The following is a 24369-nucleotide window of genomic DNA, read 5'->3' as shown; positions in this document are numbered from 1 at the left end:
AAATCGTTAATATGTGTAGTTCAATGTACGCACCATAGGAATTACGAGTTACGATTTTTTTTTTAAAGCACTTGAAGGTAACATGTTGTCGTCACTAGGGAAGGGTCAGCTGACGCTGTCATCGGTTTGGATGCTTCGTCAGTGTTGGTAATCATTTATGTCATTTGTTTATGTTAAAACACTTCAGAGTGAATGATAATATCCGCTTTTTACCGTCTGTTACTATAATTTTGTGGTTCTGAATGGTTAATGCTAACGTTAGCTTCCCATTCCACTTGGGTAGGTTAATGTGGGTTTAGTCAACTGCGCGTTTCTATTGCTGCTTTGTTGTCGAATCATCAGAGAACTTGAGCTATTTCGGAAGTGGGGGCTAGTAATTTTAGGGTAATTTGCTAACACATGCAGTACAGGTAAGGTAACATCAATGAAGTCCTTATTCTTGACCAATTACATTTTTTTTGTGTATGTGTTTATTTTTGTTGTTGTTGTTGTTGTTTTTCCAGACATGGATTCTCGCGACTCAGACCTAATCTGTTCCATATGTCTTGATACCTTTCATATTCCTGTCACCATCCCCTGTGGACACTCGTATTGTCAGAAGTGCATCACTTCCCATTGGGACATAACATGCAAATCTGACATTGGACCTTGCTGTCCCTTCTGCAATACCAAGTTTGCCAGCAGGCCCATTCTCAACCGTAATGTGTCCTTATCGCGCCTGACTGAAGCTGCGATCAGCAACACCGGGGCATCCCGCAAGGACTGCGGGGGTGAGGAAGGTGGACCCATCCTTTGCGAGCACCATCACAAACCTCTTGTTTATTATTGCAAGAGGGATAAAATGTCAGTGTGCTACGAATGTGCCATCTTGGACTGCAAGAACCATGAAAAGGACCTGCTGGAGACGGAAAAGAAGAACCAAAAGGTACACGTTCAGCATCGTTCCAGAGCGAGACTGTGTTTTTTCCTTCTCCGGTACTTTAAATTCCAAGAACATGCTATTTTCAATATTGCGTATTAGAGCTGGGAATCTTTGGGCACCTAACGATTCGATTACGATTCGGAGGCTTCGATTCGATTATAAAACGATTATTGATGCACCCCCCTCCCTTTTTTTTTTTTTTTAATAAATGTTTTGTACATTAGTTCCAAAATTGTTCAAAAATACTCTCAGGCTAAACCAAACTACTGTTTCAGTATCAAGTTAACATATAGCAGTAAACAAATATACAAAAATAAAATTAAATAAAACACTCCAGTCCCCATTCTGTATCAGCAGCTTTAAACTACATTCAAATAATTTAATGTTGTGAATCAACCGTTAAAGTTGTTAAAATTGCTCCCGTTATTCCATAATTTCCCTTTTGTCTACTTTCAAAATGTGAAAGTTTGAAACTATTTTAAAGATAGATTCAAGTCAATATTTTACCAATTTAGGAGTATTTTAGATAAAAAGTTCATTAGGTTTGCTTGGAAGGTTCACGACAACAGCCTTGCAGGGAAGTGTACTGCTTTAAGATGGCGGCCGTTTACTAACGCCCGCATCTAGCTTTTTTGTAGATGTGCTGCTAACGCTACCGAATGTATATTGCATCTAGTCCTATATAAATGATATCTACCGTAACATTATGTGGATGTACTTTGTAGCAGCTTTTCGGCCGCAGTCAGGTATGTTGTTGTGTTTTTTTTATCTCGTGGCATGAGTTGAGCTAGAGCCGTGAGTTGAGCATTGGCATTACCCGAGGGGCCAGGTAATGAGAAGCATGATGTTTAGCTACTCTCGCTCCGTTCCGTCCCGAAGACCGCGCGGCGCGCTGAGTGTGTTGTACTTCTGCTTTACTTGGCACATTTCAATAATCGGAATTTGGATGTTTGTGAATCGTTCTCGAATCTTCCACGGCCGAATCGCGAATAATCTAAGAATTGGAAATTTTGCACACCTCTATTGCGTATCCATGTCCCCTCCCGAAATCGGCCAAAAAATATCGGTCATGCCTTTTTTTAATATATATATATATATATATATATATATATATATATATATATATATATATATATATATATATTTTTTTTTTTTTTAATTAAATCGTTTTCTAATTGTATTTAACGTTACAGACATAATATCTTACACTCATCCAGAGTCTTTGGTTTAGGCTTAAGGTAGGGTTATCAAATTTATCCCGATAACGGCGGTAATTAATTTTTTAACCTTTTTTTTTTTAAATTGGCTAAAGCCTTACAATCCCTCTCCCTACGATTAGAAATATCATGCGAAGCAATGTGGGGAGGCAAGGTAGCAATTGATCTTTTTCTTAACACCTTATGTTATTTCCCAACGCAGAGAAGATACATCAATTGGTAGCACTACGCACAGTCATGGTTCCACCTCCCATCATGCATTTGGACATGGCTACAGTATCATTTACTGAAAGCTCAACAAATACACTAGATGGCAATATTTAGTCACAATATACAAAGTCACAAGTCTTTCTATCCGTGGATCCCTCTCACAGAAAGAATGTTAATAATGTAAATGCCATCTTGAGGATTTATTGTCATAATAAACAAATACATAAATACCTAAAGACTCTGGATGAGTGTAACATATTATGTCTGTAACATTAAATACAATTCAAAAATGATTTAATAAAAAAATATACATATATTACAAAAAAGGCATGTCCGATATTTTTTTCCCGATTCCGATACTTTGAAAATAACGTGAACGGATCTCTACCATTGATTATAAGTTATGTTGATAACTTTGTTTGTTGTCGTTTTGTGTTTGTGTAGTTATTACTGGAAAACAAGAATGAGGAAGTTACGAAACTCATTGAAGAAACCAAGCAAAGTATTAACAAGCTAACTGAAAATATCACCCAAGCTAAGGTAATAATTCCCTTTATTGGCGAGTGAATGTCCATAACAGTCATGATATTGGCAAAATGACAAGAAATGTGTCACTGTCTGAATCAACTGCGTACTTTGTAGTGCATCTGACAAATACATTTGTCAAAATGTTTCATTTCCAAAACGCAGGAGACTATGCAGCAGACGTCCACTCGGGTCACAGCCAAGTTTTCCAACTTGATTAAAATATTGGCCGAGCGGCAGGAGGCCACGGAGCGCTTCATGGAACAGGAGAAAGAAGCGGCTGTCGCTGAGGCGACGGCCCGCCTCGCTGACCTGGAAGACAACGCACGCAAACTGAAAGCCAGCCAGGCTAGGATAGCCACCCTCCACAACCTCTCCGATGCAGAGCTAATCAAGGTTTCGATTTTCCCAAAAACGGGTTGTACACATGCATTAGGCTACTGCGTTACACATACTGTCACAAAGCATACATGAGAAAGTTTCATTCAAAACTGTATTTTTTCAAAGATGTGCAAAATAAGTGAACAACAGCAACCGCTATCTCCTGATTTTTATTTTCCCTCATTTCCTCACACCTAAATGCAAAACCGCAATTTAAAGTATTTAAGAACATACACTGCTGGCAAAAAGTATTGGCACTAGGGTTGTTCCGATCATGTTTTTTTGCTCCCGATCCGATCCCGATCATTTTAGGGGCCGTTTACATGGTGACTCTCTGAGAATACGAAAAATTTCAAATTTGCATTTGCGTCTCCATTTGAACAATGTCGCGATTCCGCATGAAAACGATGTCGTATTCATGCCAGGCCCTAGGGGGTAGTGCAGATTTACTGGGCGCCAGAGAATGATGCACTTTGACCCCACCAACCTCCCTCAGCCCGGAAAAAAATATCACCGCCCACTCGAGGCAATGTCATTTTTCTTTCGTTCAAAAAGGGGAAAAAATTGAAACGTTCAACATATTTAATTTAAAAATATTATTAAAACAGTAAATTAAAGCCGACATTCCGCCATATTTGCCGTTTTTAATGTTTAGTAGCACCGCTGCGCACGCCCAATGTGACGTGTACGAGTGCTGACGTAGACAACGCGGTCTCGCGCCGCAAGAGCCTTTGATATGCATGCCGAGGAAGCCCCCCTCAACCCCCCGCAATCGGATTCTTCCACTTTGGAGGCATGATTCAGAATTTTTCGTCTTTGCCGACACCATATGCACGCGAGGCGAGTCTGCAACTCAGTCATTGCGTCTTTGTGTCGCAGAGTCGCCATGTAAACTGCCCCTTAGTTTGAGTATCTGCCGATCCCAAATTTTCTCGATCCGATTGCTTGTTTTTTGCTCCCGATTCAATTCCAATCATTCCCGATAATTTTTCCCGATCATATACATTTTGGCAATGCATTAAGAAAAAAATGAACAAAACTCGGACGAATATATGCATTCAACATACAGTGCATAAGTACTGTATTTGTTTATTATGACAATAAATCCTCAAGATGGCATTTACATTATTAACATTCTCTTAAAGCGATCCATGGATAGAAAGACTTGTAATTCTTAAAGGATATCTGTGACTTTGTATATTGTGACTAAATATTGCCATCTAGTGTACAGTATTTGTTGAGCTTTCAGTAAATGATACTGTAGCCATGTCCAAATGCATGATGGGAAGTGGAACCATGACTGTGCGTAGTGCTACCAATTGACATATCTTCTCTGCGTTGGGAAATAACCTAAAGTGTTAAGAAAAAGATCAATTACTACCATGCTTCCCCACATTGCTTCCCACGGTATTTCTAATCGTAGGGAGAGGGATTGTAAGGCTTTAACCAATTAAAAAATGCTCCAAAGGCTGGCAAAATTCACTCTACTATTTTTACGCAGCCTTTTAGCTCTCTATATGGGTAAAACGGCGCCATTACAGATTGAGCGTGACAATGCGTGAGTGGGTCGTGCAGCGCATGCATTAATTGCGGTAAATATTTTAACATGATACAGTTTTTAAAAAATTAATTACCGCCGTTATCGGTAGAGCTGGGAATCTTTGGGCACCTAACGATTCGATTACGATTACAATTCAGAGGCTCCGATTCGATTATAAAATGATTTTTGATGCACCCCCCTCCTTTTTTTAATTAATTTTTTTTTTTTTTTTAATGTTTTGTACATTAGTTCCAAAATTGTTCAAAAATACTCTCAGGCTAAACCAAACTACTATTTCAGTATCCAGTTAACATATAGCAGTAAACAAATATACAAAAATAACATTAAATAAAAAACTCCAGTCCCTATTCTGTATCAGCAGCTTTAAACTACATTCAATTAATTTAATGTTGTGAATCAACCGTTAAAGTTGTTAAAATTGCTCCCGTTATTCCATAACTTCCCTTTTGTCTACTTTCGACATGTGAAAGTTTTAAAACTATTTTAAAGATAGATTCAAGTCAATATTTTACCGATTTAGGTGTATTTTAGATAAAAAGTTCATTAGGTTTGTTTGGAAGGTTCGCTACAACAGCCTTGCAGGGAAGAGTACTGCTTTAAGATGGCGGCCGTTTACTAATGCCCGTATCTAGCTTTTTGTAGGTGTGCTGCTAACGCTATTGAATCGTTATTGCATCTAGTCCTACATAAATGATATCTACCGTAACATTATGTGGATGTACTTTGTAGCAGCTTTTCGGCAGCAGTCAGGTATGTTGTTGTGTTTTTTTATCTCGCGGCATGAGTTGAGTTAGAGCCGTGAGTTGAGCATTGGCATTACCCGAGGGGCCCGGTAATGATAAGCATGATGTTTAGCTACTCTCGCTCCGTTCCTCATTGACCGCGCGGCGCGCTGAGTGTGTTGTACTTCCGCTTTACTTGGCATATTTCAATAATCGGAATTTGGATGTTTGTGAATCGTTCTCGAATCTTCCACGGCCGAATCGCGAATAATCTAAGAATCGGAAATTTTGCACACCTCTAGTTATCGGGATAAATTTGATAACCCTACCTTAAGCCTAAACTAAACACTCCGGATGAGTGTAACATATTATGTCTGTAACGTTAAATACATTTAGAAAACGATTGAATTAAAAAATATATATATTAAAAAAAAAGTATGTCCGATATTTTTTTTGCCGATTCCGATACTTTGAAAATGACGTGATCGGCATCCCGATCGATCGGGATATCTCTAATTGGCACCGCTGCAATTCTGTCAGATAATGCTAAATTTCTCCCGGAAAATGACCGCGATTACAAATGCTTTGGTAGTAATATCTTCATTGATTTTGCTTGCAATGGAAAAACACAAAAGAGAATGAAAAATAAAAATTAAACCATTATCATTTTACACAAAACTCCAAAAAAAATGGGCTGTACAAAAGTCACCCTTTGGTACCCTTTGAAAAATCATGTGACGCTTCTCTAATTTGTATAATTAACAGCACCTGTTACTTACCTGTGGCACATAACAGGTGGTGGCAGTAACTAAATCACACTTGCAGCCAGTTAGATTAAAGTTGACTCAACCGCTGTCCTGTGTCCTTGTGTGAACCACATTGAGCATGGAGAAAAGGAAGAAGACCAAAGAACTGTCACAGGACTTGAGAAGCAAAATTGTGAGGAAGCATGGGCAATCTCAAGGCTACAAGTCCATCTCCAAAGACCTGAATGTTCCTGTGTCTACCGTGTGCAGTGTCATCAATAAGTGTAAAGCCCATGGCACTGTGGCTAACCTCCCAAGATGTGGACGGAAAAGAAAATTGACGAGAGATGTCAACGAATGATTGTGCGGATGGTGGATAAAGAACCTCGACTAACTTACAAACAGGTTCAAGCTGTCCCGCAGTCCGAGGGTACAACAGTGTCAACCCGTGCTATCCGTCGGCGTCTGAATGAAAAGGGACTCTACGGTAGGATAACCAGGAAGACTCCACTTCTGACCCAGAGACACAAAAAAGCCAGACTGGATTTTGCCAAATCTTACCTGAGAAAGCCAAAAACGTTTTGGAAAGGTTCGGCTCAGTTGAGACAAAAATAGAACTTTTTGGGAAAAGGCATCAACATAAGAGTTTAAAGGGGAAAAAAAACTAGGCCTTCAAAGAAAACGGTCCCCACAGTCAAACATGGCGGCGGTTCCCTGATGTTTTGGGGTTGCTTTTGCTGACCGTGTGCATGGCATTGGAATAGAATGGAATGGAATTTTATTGTCATCATCATCGGTATCATTGACAATCATTGACGATTACAAAATGTGATATGATTTGCCCGAAGGAACCGAAGAAGAGGACAAAGGCGGATGGGATGAAGCATATGCTTATCAGTTTCCCGTCCCCCATACAACTAAAGACGCACATTCAGGCATGGAACATACATCAAAACTGTACAATAACACAATCAACAATCTGAGTTTCGTAACTTAGCGTCCAGTCAAGCAGCTCAATTAGTTTCAGGGCGTACAAGGTTATGGCTTAGTCATGTCCCTGAGATTTTGCATCTGTTTGCTGTGGAACATTTTGTTGTGGCTATGTGTGTGGCAAAAGTGATTATGTGTTATCACAGCTGGTGTGAGTAGCGGCAACAATTGGCGCACACATAGGTCACTGTAACAGTTTCATCAGAAATGAATGTATAAAATCAAACAATATGCTGTACATATTTTATCCCAAGATTAATGTCTCCACAACGAAAACATGCTTATTATTCGTTTTATACAGTATCTTTTTCATATACTAGACATTTGAATCAGGAGCTCGGTAGACACAGGAGATAATTGTTTTTACAATTGGGGATTAGGAGCTCAATTGTAATACATTCCAGGAGATTGTCAATCATAATTGCAACCCCACCTCCCCCCTTAGATGCCAGATTCATTCGTGTCATGTTATGTCCGTGCAAATTCAAGTCAGTGCCTTTGTTATTTTTAGTAGATAATCCTTAGTGTGTTCGAGATTCTTGTAGAGACTCCTGCCATTGATAGGTTTCAGCTTACCGTCCACATCCACGAGTTGTTATACTGGTCCGCTGTGTAGTATTTACAGTTATCCAGCTATTATATTCAGCTGGTCAAGACTCGTGATAGCTTTTATCTTCATATCTTGCGTCTTGACAAGGATCCTGCAATCCGAGACCCAGGTGTTGGCTATTTTCCCAGCTTTCTTGAGTTGACGTGCTATTCTTGCAGTTTTGGCATTTCGGCGAGTCAAGTTGTCATAAAAAAAAAATCTTCGACCCTTTCAGGTGGCGGCGCTGGTTAAGCAGGGCAGTCTTGGCTTCATGAGCACCGTGGCCGGTCCTCTCCCCCCAGATGGGAGCAGAAGGCAGCCACGGATGTCCAGCGGTTCCATGTTTATTCCATACTCTTTCAGCTTAGCAATTGCCAGTTGCGCCACTGTGTCCCCTGGGCTAGGCGTAAGTTTTAATCCAGAAATGATGAGCCTATTTGCGCGTCGGCACTGGTCGACATCGTCAGCCAAACTTTCCAGCCTCTTGCTGCGAACATCTTTCTCCTCGACCGCCTGCTTGAGTTTCTCGTTTTCAGCGCGAAGTAACTGGAGCTCTTTGACGATTTCTTGATTCTGGTTTTGAATCAAGCCAGTCAAGGAGACCTCCAAATTCTGTATGGAGGATTTTATTTCATCCAAGTCTCCAGGTTTCAACTTCTTTGGAGCCATACTGGGAGTCGAGCTTGCTGGCCCTGAGCGCTTATCGGTTAAGATAAGAGAGTGCTTCAGGAGCTCAGAGTGCGTCTGTACTCGTTGAAGGCTGAGCAGCGAAAAAAAGATGAATTTTGAAATATGCATTATGAAGTCTGAAGACGACCAACAAATTTTGAAGCATAATGTAGGGCCCAGTGTGAGAAGGCTGGGTCTTCCAGCAGGACAATGACTCAAAACACACTTCAAAAAGCACTCGAAAATGGTTTGAGAGAAAGCACTGGAGACTGGCCAGTGGCCAGCAATGAGTCCAGACCCGAATCCCATCGAACACCTCTGGAAAGATCTGAAAATGGTACCCTTCGAATCTCAGAGACCTGGAGCAGTTGGCCAAAGAAGAATGGTCTAAAATTCCAGCAGAGCATCGTAAGAAACTCATTGGTGGATACCGGAATCGTTTGTACGCAGTTATTTTGTCTAAAGGTTGTGCTACCAAGTATTAGGCTGAGGGTGCCAATACCTTTGTCCGGCCCATTTTTTGAGTTTTGTGAGAAATGATAATGATTTAATTTTTGTTTTTCATTGCTAGCCAAATAAATGAAGATGTTTCTACCAAAGCATTTGTAATTGCAATCATTTTCTGGAAGAAATTGAGCATTATCTGACAGAATTGCAGGGGTGCCAATACTTTTGGCCAGCACTGTAGAGCACGTATTAAAAAAGGCTTAATTCACTCATGTCAAATGAAAAAAATGTCAGTTATTTTGATTGTGTTGAAGCTGTTGTATATGCCTTGTAAACATCACATCGTGTTCTTGGACGACAATAAGAAAAATCTCATTTTCGAACTTGTATACTTCTCTTCTCAAAGGAATCCATGCTTGTGGAGGTTCCACGCCTCAAGAAAATTCCCTCCGACGTCACCCCCCACCTGCAGGATCGGCTAAACGCCATCACGGAAGTCATGACCCGGATCTCCAAGCTGGTGGTCGAGGACCTTGAAAGAGCCGTCTGCACCGTTTTGGGCCAGGACTCGGAAGGTCAGCAATGAGCGTTCCTTCTTCTCCTTTTTTTTTGTATTCTCAAGGCTGTCGCCACCAGGTTCTCCTCAGGAGAAGAGGCCCATTCTGGCCGTGGTTCCCAGTCCTGCTGCTCCGTGTCACCCTGATGGGAGGGAGGGCATCAGTGCTTGTAAGTTCTATTGAAATAATAACACCCAGTTGAAAAATGACCTTCATGTAAATATAAAAGGTTCCCTCTGACGAGGAAAAACATTTGTTTTCCTTTTCCCTCATTCCAGACAGATGCTGTCTGACATTTGACCCCAACAGCGCCAACGGCAATCTGGTTTTGTCCCGAGAGAACCAGAGAGCGGAGCACCTGACTTCGGGGTTGCTTCCCGTAGCCGATCACGAATCCCGCTTTGATTACACCTGGCAGGTGTTGTGCAGCCAGGGCTTCCAACAAGGCCAACACTACTGGGAGCTGGAGGTGTCCAAACCATGGGCTTACCTAGGGGTACATGCTTCCCTTACACATATCACCAAGTAGTGTAGTGTTTCCAAAAATATCCATATAGAAATTTTGCATCTGGATTTTTGTAGAATTGTTAAAATAGCAAAGCTCGGGTGTCATTGAAGAACGATTGTAGTCCATGTCTCGCGATGTGTCTAAGCTACCACACGCATTGCCGACACCCTAGTGTACCGATGGCCAATCGGAGCAAAGAGTTCAAATTTTAAATCCAATAATTATGGAGGGCACTGTATATGTATAGTACGAGTTTATATTAATTATATTTTAAACATTTGTTTATTTAATTTTTGCACCATAAATGGTTTGCACACATAACAAATCCTAACCATCTTAGTTCAGAGACATCTTGTGGCCAATAAGTGTAACTACTGTGATAAACTTGACCAGCCCTCAAAGGCAGGCAGCTTCTACGTTCATTTTGAAGGCAACTTGCATACTGGTCCGAAGCCAATGTTTGTTGGCCACCTGACAATATCGCACAACTCTACAAGTAAATCTTACGACTTTATACTCAAACGGGAAATTGGGTACTACTTGCCGCTAAAAACTCCCGTCTTCCTCAGGTCACCTACGCCGGCATCCCCAGGAAAGAAAAGGGCCGAAGGTGCATTCTAGGTATGAACGAACTGTCGTGGAGCCTGCAGTTGGACGAGAAGCAGCTCAACGCCTGGCACAACGGCCGCAAGGAGACCCTGGCCGGATCTTCGCGGCACGGCCGCATCGGCGTGCTGCTGGACTACGAGGCGGGGACGCTCACCTTTTACGGAGACGGACACGTCCGGCTGCACGCCTTCCACTGTGCCTTCGCCCAGGAGCTTTTCCCCGCTTGCTGGATAGGAGAGGGTGTCAGCATCACGCTCTGCTCCTCGTGAATTGCACTGTTTTTCTTGTCCTTGAAACTGACCGATTTGTTTCTCTTCTCACATAATGACATTACAATGAAGAAAAAATACGGGAATAAGTTCAGCTCCTTTTGTGGAATTAGTCCAAAATGCTCTAGACTACACTTTCGAATTCTAATGAAAGGTGAAGTCTTTCAAAACTGTTGACTGTTCAGTTATAAAACAGGCCTTTTATTGTGTGTTGAGGGGAATCCCCCCATGGCCGTAACGTAATAAATCATCTTCTTGAACTGCTTATCCTCATGGGGGTGCTGGAGCCTATCGCAGCAAACTATAGGCAGGAGGAAGGGTACATTCTGAACTGGTTGCCAGCGAGTTGCAGGGCACGTACAGGCAAATAACCATTCACGACAATCTACGGACAATTTGGAGTGGTTATTCTAGAGGTCGATTTTCACGCCGATACCGATATTAAAAAAAAAAACATTTCAGCCAATTGCCGATGTTGGAGTAACGGAAATGTTTACAGCACACGCACAAACGTAGCACAAATGATTGACACAGTTTTTAGCCATTTTTAATCATAATGGGGGCTAGTTGACCTCAGATTGAACTATAAAAGAATCGTTAATATCTCAAAAACGATAGCAGCAGAAAAATTTTTTACAGCATAACCCTAGCACATGATGATATACAGTGCTGGCCAAAAGTATTGGCAGCCCTGCAATTCTGTCAGATAATCCACAATTTCCCCCAGAAAATGATTGCAATTACAAATGCTTTGGTAGTAATATCTTCATTTATTTTGCTTGCAATGAAAAACACAAACGAGAATGGGGGAAAAAAATATCATTTTACACAAAACTCCAAAAACGGGCCAGATGCTTCTGTAATTTGTGTAATTAACAGCACCTGTTAATTACGGTACCTGTGGCACATAACAGGTGGTGGCAATAACTAAATCACACTTGCAGCCAGTTAAAGTGGATTAAATTTGACTCAATCTGTGTCCTTGTGTGTACAACATTGAGCATGAAGAAAAGACCAAAAGACTGTCTGAGGACTTGAGAAGCAAAATTGTGAGGAAGCACGGGAAGTCCAGCTCCAAAGACCTGAATGTTCCTGTCTCTACCGTGCGCAGTGTCATCAATAAGTGTCTAGCCCACGGTGTTGTGGCTAACCTCCCTAGATGTGGACGGAATAGAAAAATTGACAAGAGATTTCAACGAAAGATTGTGCAGATGGTGGATAAAGAACCTCAACTAACATCCAAACAAGTTCAAGCTGTCCTGCAGTCTGAGGGTACAACAGTGTCAACCCGTACTATCTGCCGGCGTCTGAATGAAAAGGGACTGATACCCAGGAAGACCCCACTTCTGACCCAGAGACATAAAACAAGGCCAGGCTGGAGTTTGCCAAAACTTACCTGAAAAAGCCAAAAACGTTTTGGAAGAATGTCCTCTGGTCAGATGAGGCAAAAGTAGAGGTTTTTCGTAAAAGGCATCAACGTAGAGCTTACGGGGGGCAGGAAACAAGGCCTTCAAAGAAAAGAACACGGTTTTTGGGGTTGCTTTGCTACTGGTGGCATTGGACTGCTTGACTGTGTGCATGACATTATGAAGTCTGAAGACCACCAACAAATTTTGCATGGCCCATTGTGAGAAAGCTGGGCCTCCCGCAGAGGTCATGGGTCTTCCAGCAGGACAATGAGCCAAAACACTTCAAAAAGCACTGGAAAATGGTTTGAGAGAAAGCACTGGAGACTTCTACAGTGGCCAGACCAGAATCCCATAGAACACCTGTGGAGAGATATGAAAATGGCACCCTTCAAATCTCAGAGACCTGGAGCAGTTGGCCAAAGAAGAATGGTCTAAAATTCCAGTGGAGCATTGTAAGAAACTCATTGATGGATACCGGAAGCGGTTGTGGTACCAAGTATTAGGCTGAGGGTGCCGATACTTTTGTCTGGCTCATTTTTGGAGTTTTGAACATAATGATGATTTTTTTTCCCCATTCTCTTTTGTGTTTCTTTCATTACAAGCTAAATAAATGAAGATATTATTACCAAAGCATTTGTTATTGCAATCATTTTCTGGGAGAAATTGAGCATTATCTGACAGAATTGCATGGGCGCCAATACTTCTGGCCAGCAGTGTACAGGCAAATAACCATTCATGCACATCTATGGAGAATTTAGAGTGTTCAATCTAGAGGTCGATTTTCAATTGGCGATATCTAAAATAATTTTCAGCCGATTGCCGATATTTAAAGCCCATTCTGTAAGTTGATACAGCACAAACAATTGACAGTTTCTACCCATTTTCATCAAAATGAGGGGGGCTGTTTGACCTCAGATTGACCTATCAAAGAATTAACATCTCAAAAACGACAGCAGCAGAAATGAACATTTTTACAGCGCAAACGAATGAATTTTTATATTAATTTGCAGGTCATTAATTCAACAACCATGTAAAGTCATGGTGCTACCTTCCAAGTGACACCGTGACTTTACATAGTTGGTGAAATAATGACCTGCGTTAGTGTTTTGTGAATAAAGGCGTATAAAAAGCGAGCCTGACTGGATCCCCCAACCCTTGGCTTACATCTTAGTTTGCGATGGCAAAAAGTATGTACGGCTCCCGGTGTTGTCTTTTCCGTGTAAACCAAGTTGAAATGGCTCTTTGGGTGTTAAAGGTCGCCGACCCCTGGCCTAAACTGAAGCATGACAATCCATTAAGACCAGTGTGTAAATATCCATACATCATGTGACATGAAATAAACACACATTTACACATGCAACAAGACCCATTTAATAAAGGTATTAGTTGCATTTAGCGGTTCATTATTATAAAGCTTTATCGTACTGTCAAGCCCAAGATCTGGCTAGGTTCCACATACAATACATAGATTAAATATTAAAGCAGGAAGTGCACGCGATTGCCAACACAAGATTTGAAATCCAAACAGAGATTATGATCAAGATAATGTTACCAATGCAGTCTTGTGTTTTGTAAACGGTCTAAAATGGTGACAGCTCCACTTTTGATTAAAATAATCCATCCTGTGATTGACTGATTTTAATCCTGGATCAGAGACTCACTGCCAGATTGACTCATCTATGCAGTCTTCATCCTACGCCATTTGTCGGCGTTCCCTTGAAATGTCTGACAATCTTCATATAATTTCCAAAATATGTACAGTTAAATGGTATAAAAATAAACAACTTTACTAAGCTCATTAGATTGGTAAAACTGTACCATAAAATTCAGTCATTGTGGATTGTTAGGCATACTGTACTGTAGATTACCAAAATCAAAGCAAAACTGATTAAAGATAGAGAGAATCTTGCAACATTGAGAATGACAAATGAAACCCTCACTGACTCAGTCTTCAGTATTGAATCCCTTACAGCCTGAATTTACATTTAACAAATATACACCTAAGTACAGATTTTTTAAAAATGTTAAATTATTACTATTTTTATGTACCGTAATTTTTTGGACAATAAGGCGCACCACTCTAAAAGCCGCTACCCACTAAATTTGACATGAAAACAGCATTTGTTCAGAGATAAGCCGCACTGGACTATAAACCGCAGCTGTCCTCACTGTTAAGGGATATTTACACAAAAAGATTTTAACCAGTAATATTTGACAGTGGCGTCATAAGACTGTCATAAGACCAAATGAACCACCATGCTTCAAGAAGCTTAATTTGGCCATCAATGCTCCCTTGGCGGAGTCGATCAACCTCTGCTGCCACCTGCTGTCAACAGTGTTGTCGTCCAACATGCCTCCTAGCATGCATTGCAGCACTACAGATGTAAATAACAATTAAAATCCATGTTATGTGCTAATTATTTCTTTAGTTACTGTTCCAGTTGTTTTATTAATTGCCATTCATGGTATTTGGTAACACTATTTGACAGTGGCGCTGTAAGACTGTCATAAGACAATGATAATTATGGCATGACACTATTAAGAGCATTAATGAATGCTTATGACAGATGTCATATAGTGTCATTCGAAAAACGATCTCACTTTTGAATGAATGTAAAAGATCAGAGATGGAAATAATAGAGTTGGTGAGAAAATTTGCCGCAAGACACTTAATGACATCTGCCATAAGCATTCATTAATGCCTATGACAGTGTCATGGTGTAATTATGACGTCTCATGACAGTCTTACGACACTGCTCTAATAAAGTGTTACCCATTAACCCAAATAAATCAACAAATAAGCCGCACTGCAATACAAACCGCAGGATTCAAAATGAGGGGGAAAAGTAGCGGCTTATAGTCCAAAAATTACGGTATTCGTATATCTGCCCCTCTTGCTTTTTTGATATATTAAATGCAGAGGTGGGTAGTAACGCGTTACATGTATTCCGTTACATTTGCTTGGGTAACTGGAGAAAAATGTATAAGTGTAGTTTTACGAAGTTACACTTTTTACTTTTACTTGAGTAGATTTGTGACGAAAAAACGCTACTCTCACTGCGCTACTTTGGGCTACACAAGAGTCGTTACATTTTTCCTCTTTATTCTACATAATTATTATTTTTCCGCCGATACCAAGAGTAGAGACGTGCCTACTGTATTTCCGGGGTAGTACCGATTTCACCAATGAGACTTCGCAACAGTAATCACATGACTCCATTCTACCAATCAGACGCAAGCTTGCCGTTTTAGCTTCACGCTAGCCTTTTCAGTCATTTGGTGCCTTTAAAGCGCCGTAAAAATAAGTAAAAATTATTTCATATAGAGCGCTGCCCTCAACATTTCTCGAAAGCGCAGATTTTAACCTCTCTCCCAGTTTTAATTTGGCACCGATTGACCTCGGAAAACCGGAGATATGGTTTTTTTAATTTCAAAATAGTAATGGTAGAAACTTTTTACTATTCAAGCGGAACTATTTTCTCCACCAGAGGGCAGTCATGCTCTTTGGACGAAAAATGCTGCATTTATAAGATTTTTTTTCTGTACAGTATCATTATAATAACAGTCCATACAGATACCTTTGTGCTCGGCAAAAAGTACCTTTGTTTAAAAAAATCCAACAAAAATATAAGCAGTTATAATTTTACCCATTACTAGTGTATTCTTTTCACTGAATCCTTTTTTACTTGCACGACAGTACATTTTTTGCATGACTACTTTTACTTTAGTAATATTATTTTGAAGTAACGCTACTCTTACTTGAGTAAAATATTTGGCTACTCTACCCACCTCTGGTTAAATGTAAATTCAGCATCAAGCAGTTCAAGCTAGGCTTGTCAAAAGTATTGATACTGAAATGTATCCGGATACCATATTTGATGGCAAAATTAGTTATACTCATATTTGTTTTAGCGCCAAGAATTTGTTGTCATGGGCTAAATTTGATTTTGCACTACTCTAGACAGTAGGGAGGATATTTTCGAACTTTCCTTGTTAATGCACTGGCTGACGGCACTGAAATAACATTTATTTGCTGCCACCCTCCCTCTTCAAACGGATTGGACGTCTTCTAGTCATTTTTGAGTATCGATATCAAGTTGAATACAGTGGTATCTCTACATACGAATTTAATTCGTTCCAAGACTTGGTTTGTATATCAAAACGGTCGGACTTTCCAATAAGAATACAATATAATTTGATTAATTCATTCGACAGCTCAAAAACCTACGCCAAATCCTTAATAAATACTGCAGGTACAATTACAAATGGCAATTACACACCGCAAAACAATTAAATTATAAATACAAATGGGAATAATAATAATAATGTAACGAATTGGGTTCTAATGTGGGGAGGTTGTGTTTTGCATGCTGTTCCTGAACGCACCGTGTGACCGACGACAGTGTGAGAGAGGTGCGGCAGAGATTTGACTCTTTCCATGTTCTGTTGTCGAGACAAATGATGAGTCCAATTTTATGTCGGATGTCGAAAGGATCGTTATGTCCAAGTACCAGCGTATGTTAGTTACGTGACAACAGTACTTTAAATCCAACGAGTACTTGATGTCATGCACGTACTGGAATTAAAATTAACGAATGGAGAATATTTTTGGGGAAGACGAGGCGGAATGAAATTTTCAAAGTGGTCAACGTAGAAGTGAAGGAAGGCCTACTGGTTCTTCTTGTCTTCTGGAGGAGAGTAGGGGGGAGGCTTGTCCTACAACAAATACAAATAAAAAGTAGTTATCAATGGGAAAGGTTGTATACAGATACAATATTTGATCGGAAAAGTATATATTTTTTTGTCAACAGTAATGAGTTGTCATGGGGTAAATTTGATTTCGCACTTGACAGTAATAGAGGATATTTTTGCATTTTCCCTTTTAACTTATTGGCTGCCATTGACGCCGCTAGACGTCTAATTTATTTGGACTTCATTCGTCGTCAGTGGCACTAAAAGATGAGCATTCACAGTGAAGGAGATAGAAACTTTTCTCGTAGGCACCGTCTAACTGTTTGCATTATTCTAACACACTTAATATAATCAAACAGGGAATAGTATCGTTTCTCGTATTTACTGTTTGACTGTTTATATTACTCTAACAAACCAAATATAAAATAAATAGCACAAGATGGCATTAAAATTATTAACATTGTGTTAAAGCGACCCATGGATAGAAAGACTTCTTAAAAGATAAATGTTAGTACAAGTTATAGACATTTTATATTAAAACCCCTCCTAATGTTTTCGTTTTGATAAAATTTGTTGAATTTTCAATCAAAAAATAAACTAGTAGCCCATCATTGTTGATGTCAATAATTACACAAAGCTCATGGGTGCTTAAGCCCATAAAATCAGTTGCACCCAAGCGCCAGCAGAGGGCGACAAAACTCCAAAAAACACAAGTAACAAGTTGACATTGCACTGTGCTGTCATTTTAATCTGTTTGAGCGGGGCATGTGCGTTAATTGCGTCAAATACTTTAACGTGATTAATTTAAAAAATTAACTACTGCCCGTTAACGCGATCATTTTGACAGCCCTACTTGTGATATGGTGACCTGGGTCCCTCTGTGCTGTATGATTGCTGTTGACTCAGAATAAATTGTCAACTTGTGTTTCCAAGCCTTTTACCAGCTTTCAAAATGGAGTCAGTACAAGGGGTTAAGACTAAGGTGAATGCGCGGAGTTTGGTCTTTTGGCCGGGTTGTCAGATCTGTCGTTGGAACTGCGCCAGCGCGGGTCCGGCGGTTCGGCTGGCGTGATTCTGGCAATTTGGCTAAAATGTCAAATTCCTTCAACAGCCAATTTAAATGAATTGGATTGGCGGGCAACGAGTTCATTTTGGGTCACTTCCTGTTGAAGAAGGCTAATGCTAACGGTCCTCTAAACCCTCAATTTTTTATTTTATTTTTTTTTACATACAGATCGTGGTGTCCAGGTGGCTACAATTAATTGAAAATAATGTACTGTTTTCCTGAGGAGTGTGCATAATCATGAAGTTGGTGTTGTCCTTGTAGATCCTACAATAAGTGCTCGTCTGTCACTGTTCATTCTAAATAATTGGAAACCTTTATTTATTTTTGGAGTATTTTTTTTTTTTTTTTTGACAGACAAAAACATTTCTAGTAAACGTCAACAAAAAACTACACGAAGACAAACACATTTTGTAATGACTAAAATATAACTAAGACTAGTAAGTAATATCGTCTCTAAGACTAAAATGGTGATTAAAACGGCTGCCAAAAACAACACTGTTCAGACACTTACCTCTGGTAAGTACACATGAGTAGGCGGTAGTGTGGAAGAGCTAGCGGCACTGGCTGCTGCTTCAGCTGCTTTAGCTTCGGCTAAAAATGAAAAAATTTGTAGCGCTTGATGAAATCGAAGCACTCCGTTTTTCCAGCGGACACACTCACCAGCAGCTGAAGATGGGGCCTCAGGGTTATGCGGGGGCTGCTGACCCAGAGCAGATGAATACGGAGGCGGAGCCATGTAGGCTACGGCGTTATCAAATGCGGGAGGGTTGGTGTAAAAGCCGCCTATATGTGCGTTCAAAATAGAGCAGATTAGAGGAAACACACCCATATTTTCTTGTACAAGCTACCTGGAGGAGGTTCGTCAGGGTAGGCGTAACCCGGAGGAGGTCCGGCGGGATATGCCCCGTTAGAAGGGGGAGGGGGGAAAGCGTAGGCCCCGTTAGCCATGAAAGGGCATCCTCCAAAGGCAGGACTGAATGGCTGACCTCTGGAAGCTGACAGACACAAAGCAAACATGCATTGACATTAGTTAGCATTAGAGGCGTGCGAAATTTCCGATTCTTAGATTATTCACGATTCGGCCGTGGAAGATTCTAGACCGATTCACAAACATCCAAATTCCGATTATTGTATTATACCAGGTAAAGCGGAAATGAAACACAGTCAGCGCGGTCTTCAGGACGCAATGAGGAACGGACCGAGAGTAAATATCATGTTCAACTCATGCCGCTAGATATTAATTTTAAAAAAAAACAATAATACCTGACTGCGGCCGTCAGCCGCTACAAACAGCGCCCAGTTGGTAGTTACTACAAACATACGGCAACATACGGCTATGGTAGATATCACATATATCTAGAACTAGATGTCAAATGAAAGACGACGGCCGTGTTGGATCATATATCAAGAACTAGATGCGAAATGACAGACTTTCCCGCGCTAGTAAACAGGCGCCATCTTAAAGCAGTAGACTTCTCTTGAAGGCTCTGTTGTAGCGAACCTAATTACTCTATTTAAAAAAAAAAAAAAAAAAAAAGGGCAAAATCTTGACTTGAATCTATCTTTAAATGATGGAACAGTTTTAAAAGTTTCACATCGAAAATTGACAGAAGGGAAATTCTGGAATAACGGGAGCAATTTCAACAACAGTTGATTCACAACATTAAATTAATTGAATGTAGTTTAAAGCTGCCGATACAGAATGAGGACTTGAGTATTTTATTTACTGTTTTTAACCGTTAACTTGATACTGAAATAGTTGTTTGTTTAGCCTGGGATTTTTGAACAATTTTGATTTTGGAACGAGTGTACAAAAAATTAAAAGCGGGGAGGGGGGGCTTGTGGTGCATCAGTAATCGATTTATAATCGAAGCAGAGCCTCTGATTCGTAATCGAATCGTTAGGTGCCCAAAGATTCCCACCTCTAGTTAGCACTGTGGCGTCACAATGCGGGATGAGTGGGCAGGACAAGCTCAGATACTTGATTGGCTAAAATATAACTGGTGGCGTTGAAATCTTTCAGGGAGAGTGGTTGCTATATGTTCTTTTTATTATTAAAATGGAGTCAGTACAAGGGGTTAAAACTAAGGTGAACTCGCAAAGTTTGGCCTTTTGGCCTGGTTGCTGGTTTTGCGCCGGCCAGGGTCACTGGAATTGCGCCAGCCGAATTGACGTGCTTCTGGCTAAAAGGTTAAATTCCAACACTGCAAAATTTCTGTTCGGTTGTGCACTCACCCTGAGTGGCCACCTGCATCATGTATTGTCCAAACTCAATGGCGCCTCCTGCTGCAAAGATGAGCTTGAAGCCTGTGCTGCCCTCCCAGCCACCTAAGCCGAAACACCGTGAGAGAATTATGACTAACTTCCAACAACTCTTGCCATCCATTCCAAATCGAACCAACCTCCGGGCTCGGCACCGATGGTCCCCTTGATGTAATTTGCTCCCAGTACAGGTTGCTTGATCTCACAGCCCTTCATTAGATAGAAAGGGAACATAAAGGACCTGAGGGCATCTCGACTTTTTGCCACAAAGATCACCTGAAATGGAAGAGAGAAAAAATTGTGATCTGTACAACACCATTAACCCTTAATAGGGCAATGACTGTTTTTGCTCATTAAACAAAAATGTAACACTACATTAGCATCATATAAACAATATCAACACTTGTGTGACCTATACAGTGGTATGAAAAAGTATCTGAACCTTTTGGAATTTCTTACATTTCTGCATAAAATCGCCGTCAAATTTGATCTGATCTTTGTCAAAATCACACAGATGTAAAAACAGGTTCTGCTTTAACTAAAATCAACCAAACATTTATAGATCTTCATATTTTAATGAGGATAGCATGCAAACAATGACAGAAAGGGGAAAAATAAGTAAGTGAACCCTCTGCCTAATCATTGTTGCACATAGGTCCTCATTTAATTATATATGTCATACCGTTTGAGGCTCAGCTCAGGTATTTGTTTTTTATGTTCCTCATCCAATTACTCGATTATTCGAACTAACGAGTTCATCGATTAATCGACTACTAAAATAATCGATAGCTGCTGCCCTAATACTATCCTCATTAAAATATGAAAAACCTATAAATCTTTGGGTGGTTTTAGTTAAAGCAGGCATTGTTTTTTCATCTGTGCGATTTTGCCAAAGATCCGATCACATTTGATGGTGATTTCATGCAGAAATGCGAGAAATTCCAAAAGCTTCAGATACTTTTTCATACCACTGTGTGACCCAAAACGTGACATCCACATACAGTTGAAGCCGGACGTATTCATACATGGTGTATAAACACATTTCAATTTGTGTCAAAGAGAATTTTATATTGTTTTCTTCGAGTTAGAAAGTTAAGATGGAAGCTACCGATTGGTTAACTTTTAACCACGAAGAATCGACCTTAAACAGGACAGATTTAGTCGGATTTGACTTCAGGCAACGAGACAAAAAAATGAAACCTGTTTTTGCACTTCGGCTACAACAACAGCTTGTACATTTGGACGTCCGGCGTTGACGGTGACAGCCAAGGAGTTAAATGAGTGCCCTACAAAGGGTTAAACTGAAGCATTTCATCTCTCTCACCCTGTAAGGAGTCAGGTAGACACTGCCCTTTTTGCTCTTTCTGAAGGCCTCGGGTAGAAGACCGTCCGTGTCCACAAAGATCAGTTCCACGTTGTCGTGGTTCATCAAAACGCTAAAACGGGAACACCACATTAGCATCCTTGTGACAAGACAAAAATCAATCAGTTTTAAAAGCTTTACATTGCATTCCAATTGAGTTCCATCAAAATCAGGCTGAGAAATGGTGAATTAAAATTCCGATCTATTATTACATAATTGTGGGGTTGTGCAATTGTCACTTTACTTTTGAGTTTTGTAAAAGGATTAAGCTTACATCCTATCTACAGGCAGGTCATACTAATCTGATCCAGGATCAGCGATTCTGGTGGTGGGTTCCAGAAGAATCTCCATTGAATTTATTTGTGGATTTAAGCGGTTGATATTCAATGCCGTTAAGAACTCAATTTGCCCATTTTTTCCCTAGTTATCTGTTCATTTTGAAATGTAATGCCATTCAGCCTTAAAGTAAAACGTCAATAATGCTGACGTAACCAGTGAGGTCATAGGAAAGTAAGCTAGCCGACACTGAAATGCGTCACTCCAAATACACTAGTTCCAAACTAGGAGAAAAATTAGAAAGTAAAGCGTCACTCTAGTCATGATACAGGGAAAAAATAGCGTTTATTAGCTTGCGAGAGCGTTATATTATTCGCTACCTTTCACTGTTGTTGATGATGACTCCGCCAGACTCCGAATGGTTCTGGTTGAGAGTCATGTTGCTGGGCCTCTGCAGTCCCCGACAGCAGAGCGACTGACGTCTATTACTATTTATCAAAATGTACAGGCCCGGAGAATTAAAAATTGAAGGGAAAAGGACGATTCAAATGATGTTTACGCGGCTAACTTCAGTGCTGCACCTGCGCTTGCAGCAGCAATCGAGAGAAACGCCCACACGACCGTCGCGTCATAACTACGTCACACTCAATATAGTTTTATTATTAATCTACTCATTTTGTTACTCCCGCATCTTTTGGGTTGACCTGAAGAATTGTATTAATTCCAAAGTTGTGCCATCATTGAAAATTGTTTTTGGACATATTTTGTTTGGTCTATCCAACGTTGAAGAACCAGAAATGGATAAAAGATTTGTTGTAAATCTTAGTTTAATATTGGCAAAATTTCACATTCACAGTGTATAATATGCTAGTCAAAGACCACATTTTCATGTTTTTGGGAAAATGTTTTTTTTTTTTTTTTTTTTTTTTGGACGATTTAAGTTGAAACGGTATGCTGCATAAAGCTGTTAAAAAAGACAAAGAATAGGAAAGCGGAAAAAAATAATTGATATTTGTGAAAAGCTACAACGTTTTTGTGAATAAATGATTAAAGTATTATTCATAGTTTTTTTCCCCTCTCTCTGATGTGCAACGTTTGGAATGTTTATACCCCCTGGCATATTTGTGTTTGTATTCTTTTTTTTTTTTTTTTTTGGTTTGTTTTATTGATTAATCTTCTATTTTTATGTTTGTATTGTTGTTTCTTCTGTCATGTTGTTGTTGTTGTTAATTAAAAATAAAATAAAATACATATTCTTAAAATTATTAAATCTTTATATACTGCTGGGGCAATATCATGTTCATAAATCTAAATTTCAAAACGTAAATCCAAATTTTAAATTTTTTTGGGTTGAAATTGAATCATATTTCACATCACTTAATATGACACAAAACGATAAATGCAAGTCTGTTCTGAAAGCCTATGCAAAATTGTTTAGTATGTAACGTGCTTTTTATGTTTTTTCTTTTATAATTTGTTTATTTTTTGTTATTTATTTTACTTTTGTATGTCTTACTATGTAAGAGGAAATCATGTTGATAAGGGTTTATTCTAGGTGAACTGTTTTTTCTGTATTGCTGTTATTTGTATGTATGTATCTATGTATGTATGTATATACGTATGTATGTATGTATATTATTCAATTAAAAAAATGTATTCTCAAAATGTTACTACACTTACCTCAGTGATAATAGTTTTGAATATTTAATCAATTTTATAATACTTTATACTTTAAGTGTTTTTTTCACAAAGGTTCTCTAAGAAACCTCCAATCTTTGCATGTTTTCAGTCAGAAATAGATCTACTACTCAAATCAATATGACTAATTAGCAATAAAAAATAAAAGTGGTAAACTGATGATAATACAGTGATCCATCGCTACTTCGCAACTCAGCTGTCACGGCCTCAGTGCATCGTGGACTTTTTGTTCTTTTAAGGGCATATTATTATATATGAGTTCCAAAAACGTGTTTATGTACACTTTATTTAGATCTACGTACAGTGGTAGGAAAAAGTAAACCTTTTGGAATTTCTCATTTTTCTGCATAGAATCACTATCAAATGTGATCTGATCTTTGTCAAAATCACACAGATGAAAAAACAGTCTGCTTTAACTAAAACCACCCAAACATTTATATTACAAATATTTATATTTATAACATTCATATTCTAATCAGGATAGCATGCAAATAATGACAGAAAGGGGAAAAATAAGTAAGTGAACCTTCTCCCTAAGGAGACTTAAAGAGCAATTGAAACCAATTTTTACCAAACATTTTAAGTCGGGTGTGAGCCTAATAACTGTTGAGTGGTTTATAGCTGCCCTGCCTACTATAAAACACACACCTGGTAAGAAATGTCTTGATGAGACGCATTGTC

General features: G+C 39.6%; 2 protein-coding genes across 3 annotated transcripts; one reads left to right on the top strand and one right to left on the bottom strand.

Moving 5' to 3' along the window:
• Positions 1-36: 36 nt before the first annotated feature.
• Positions 37-14114, top strand: trim65 (tripartite motif containing 65). Of its 2 annotated transcripts, none has more exons than XM_057826287.1 (8): positions 37-147; positions 504-925; positions 2794-2889; positions 3040-3270; positions 9386-9554; positions 9616-9705; positions 9815-10032; positions 10614-14114. In XM_057826287.1, the coding sequence occupies exons 2-8, from the start codon at positions 506-508 to the stop codon at positions 10920-10922; spliced, it is 1533 nt and encodes a 510-aa protein (XP_057682270.1). In that variant the 5' UTR covers positions 37-147; positions 504-505; the 3' UTR covers positions 10923-14114. The 2 variants fall into 2 exon arrangements, with proteins under 2 accessions (XP_057682270.1, XP_057682269.1); XM_057826286.1 differs by having other exon boundaries at positions 78-410.
• Positions 11700-22633, bottom strand: wbp2 (WW domain binding protein 2). Its single transcript, XM_057826290.1, has 8 exons — positions 22371-22633; positions 21676-21787; positions 20492-20627; positions 20325-20417; positions 18938-19084; positions 18750-18872; positions 18601-18680; positions 11700-17047 (listed from the first exon to the last, which is right to left on the bottom strand). The coding sequence occupies exons 1-8, from the start codon at positions 22427-22429 to the stop codon at positions 17000-17002; spliced, it is 798 nt and encodes a 265-aa protein (XP_057682273.1). The 5' UTR covers positions 22430-22633; the 3' UTR covers positions 11700-16999.
• Positions 22634-24369: the final 1736 nt, after the last annotated feature.

The sequence above is a fragment of the Corythoichthys intestinalis genome, chromosome 21, assembly GCF_030265065.1.
Source record: "Corythoichthys intestinalis isolate RoL2023-P3 chromosome 21, ASM3026506v1, whole genome shotgun sequence".
NCBI classification, from domain to species: domain Eukaryota; kingdom Metazoa; phylum Chordata; class Actinopteri; order Syngnathiformes; family Syngnathidae; genus Corythoichthys; species Corythoichthys intestinalis.
Note: the sequence above shows the minus strand (reverse complement) of the source record. Positions and strands in the feature narration are given on the sequence as shown.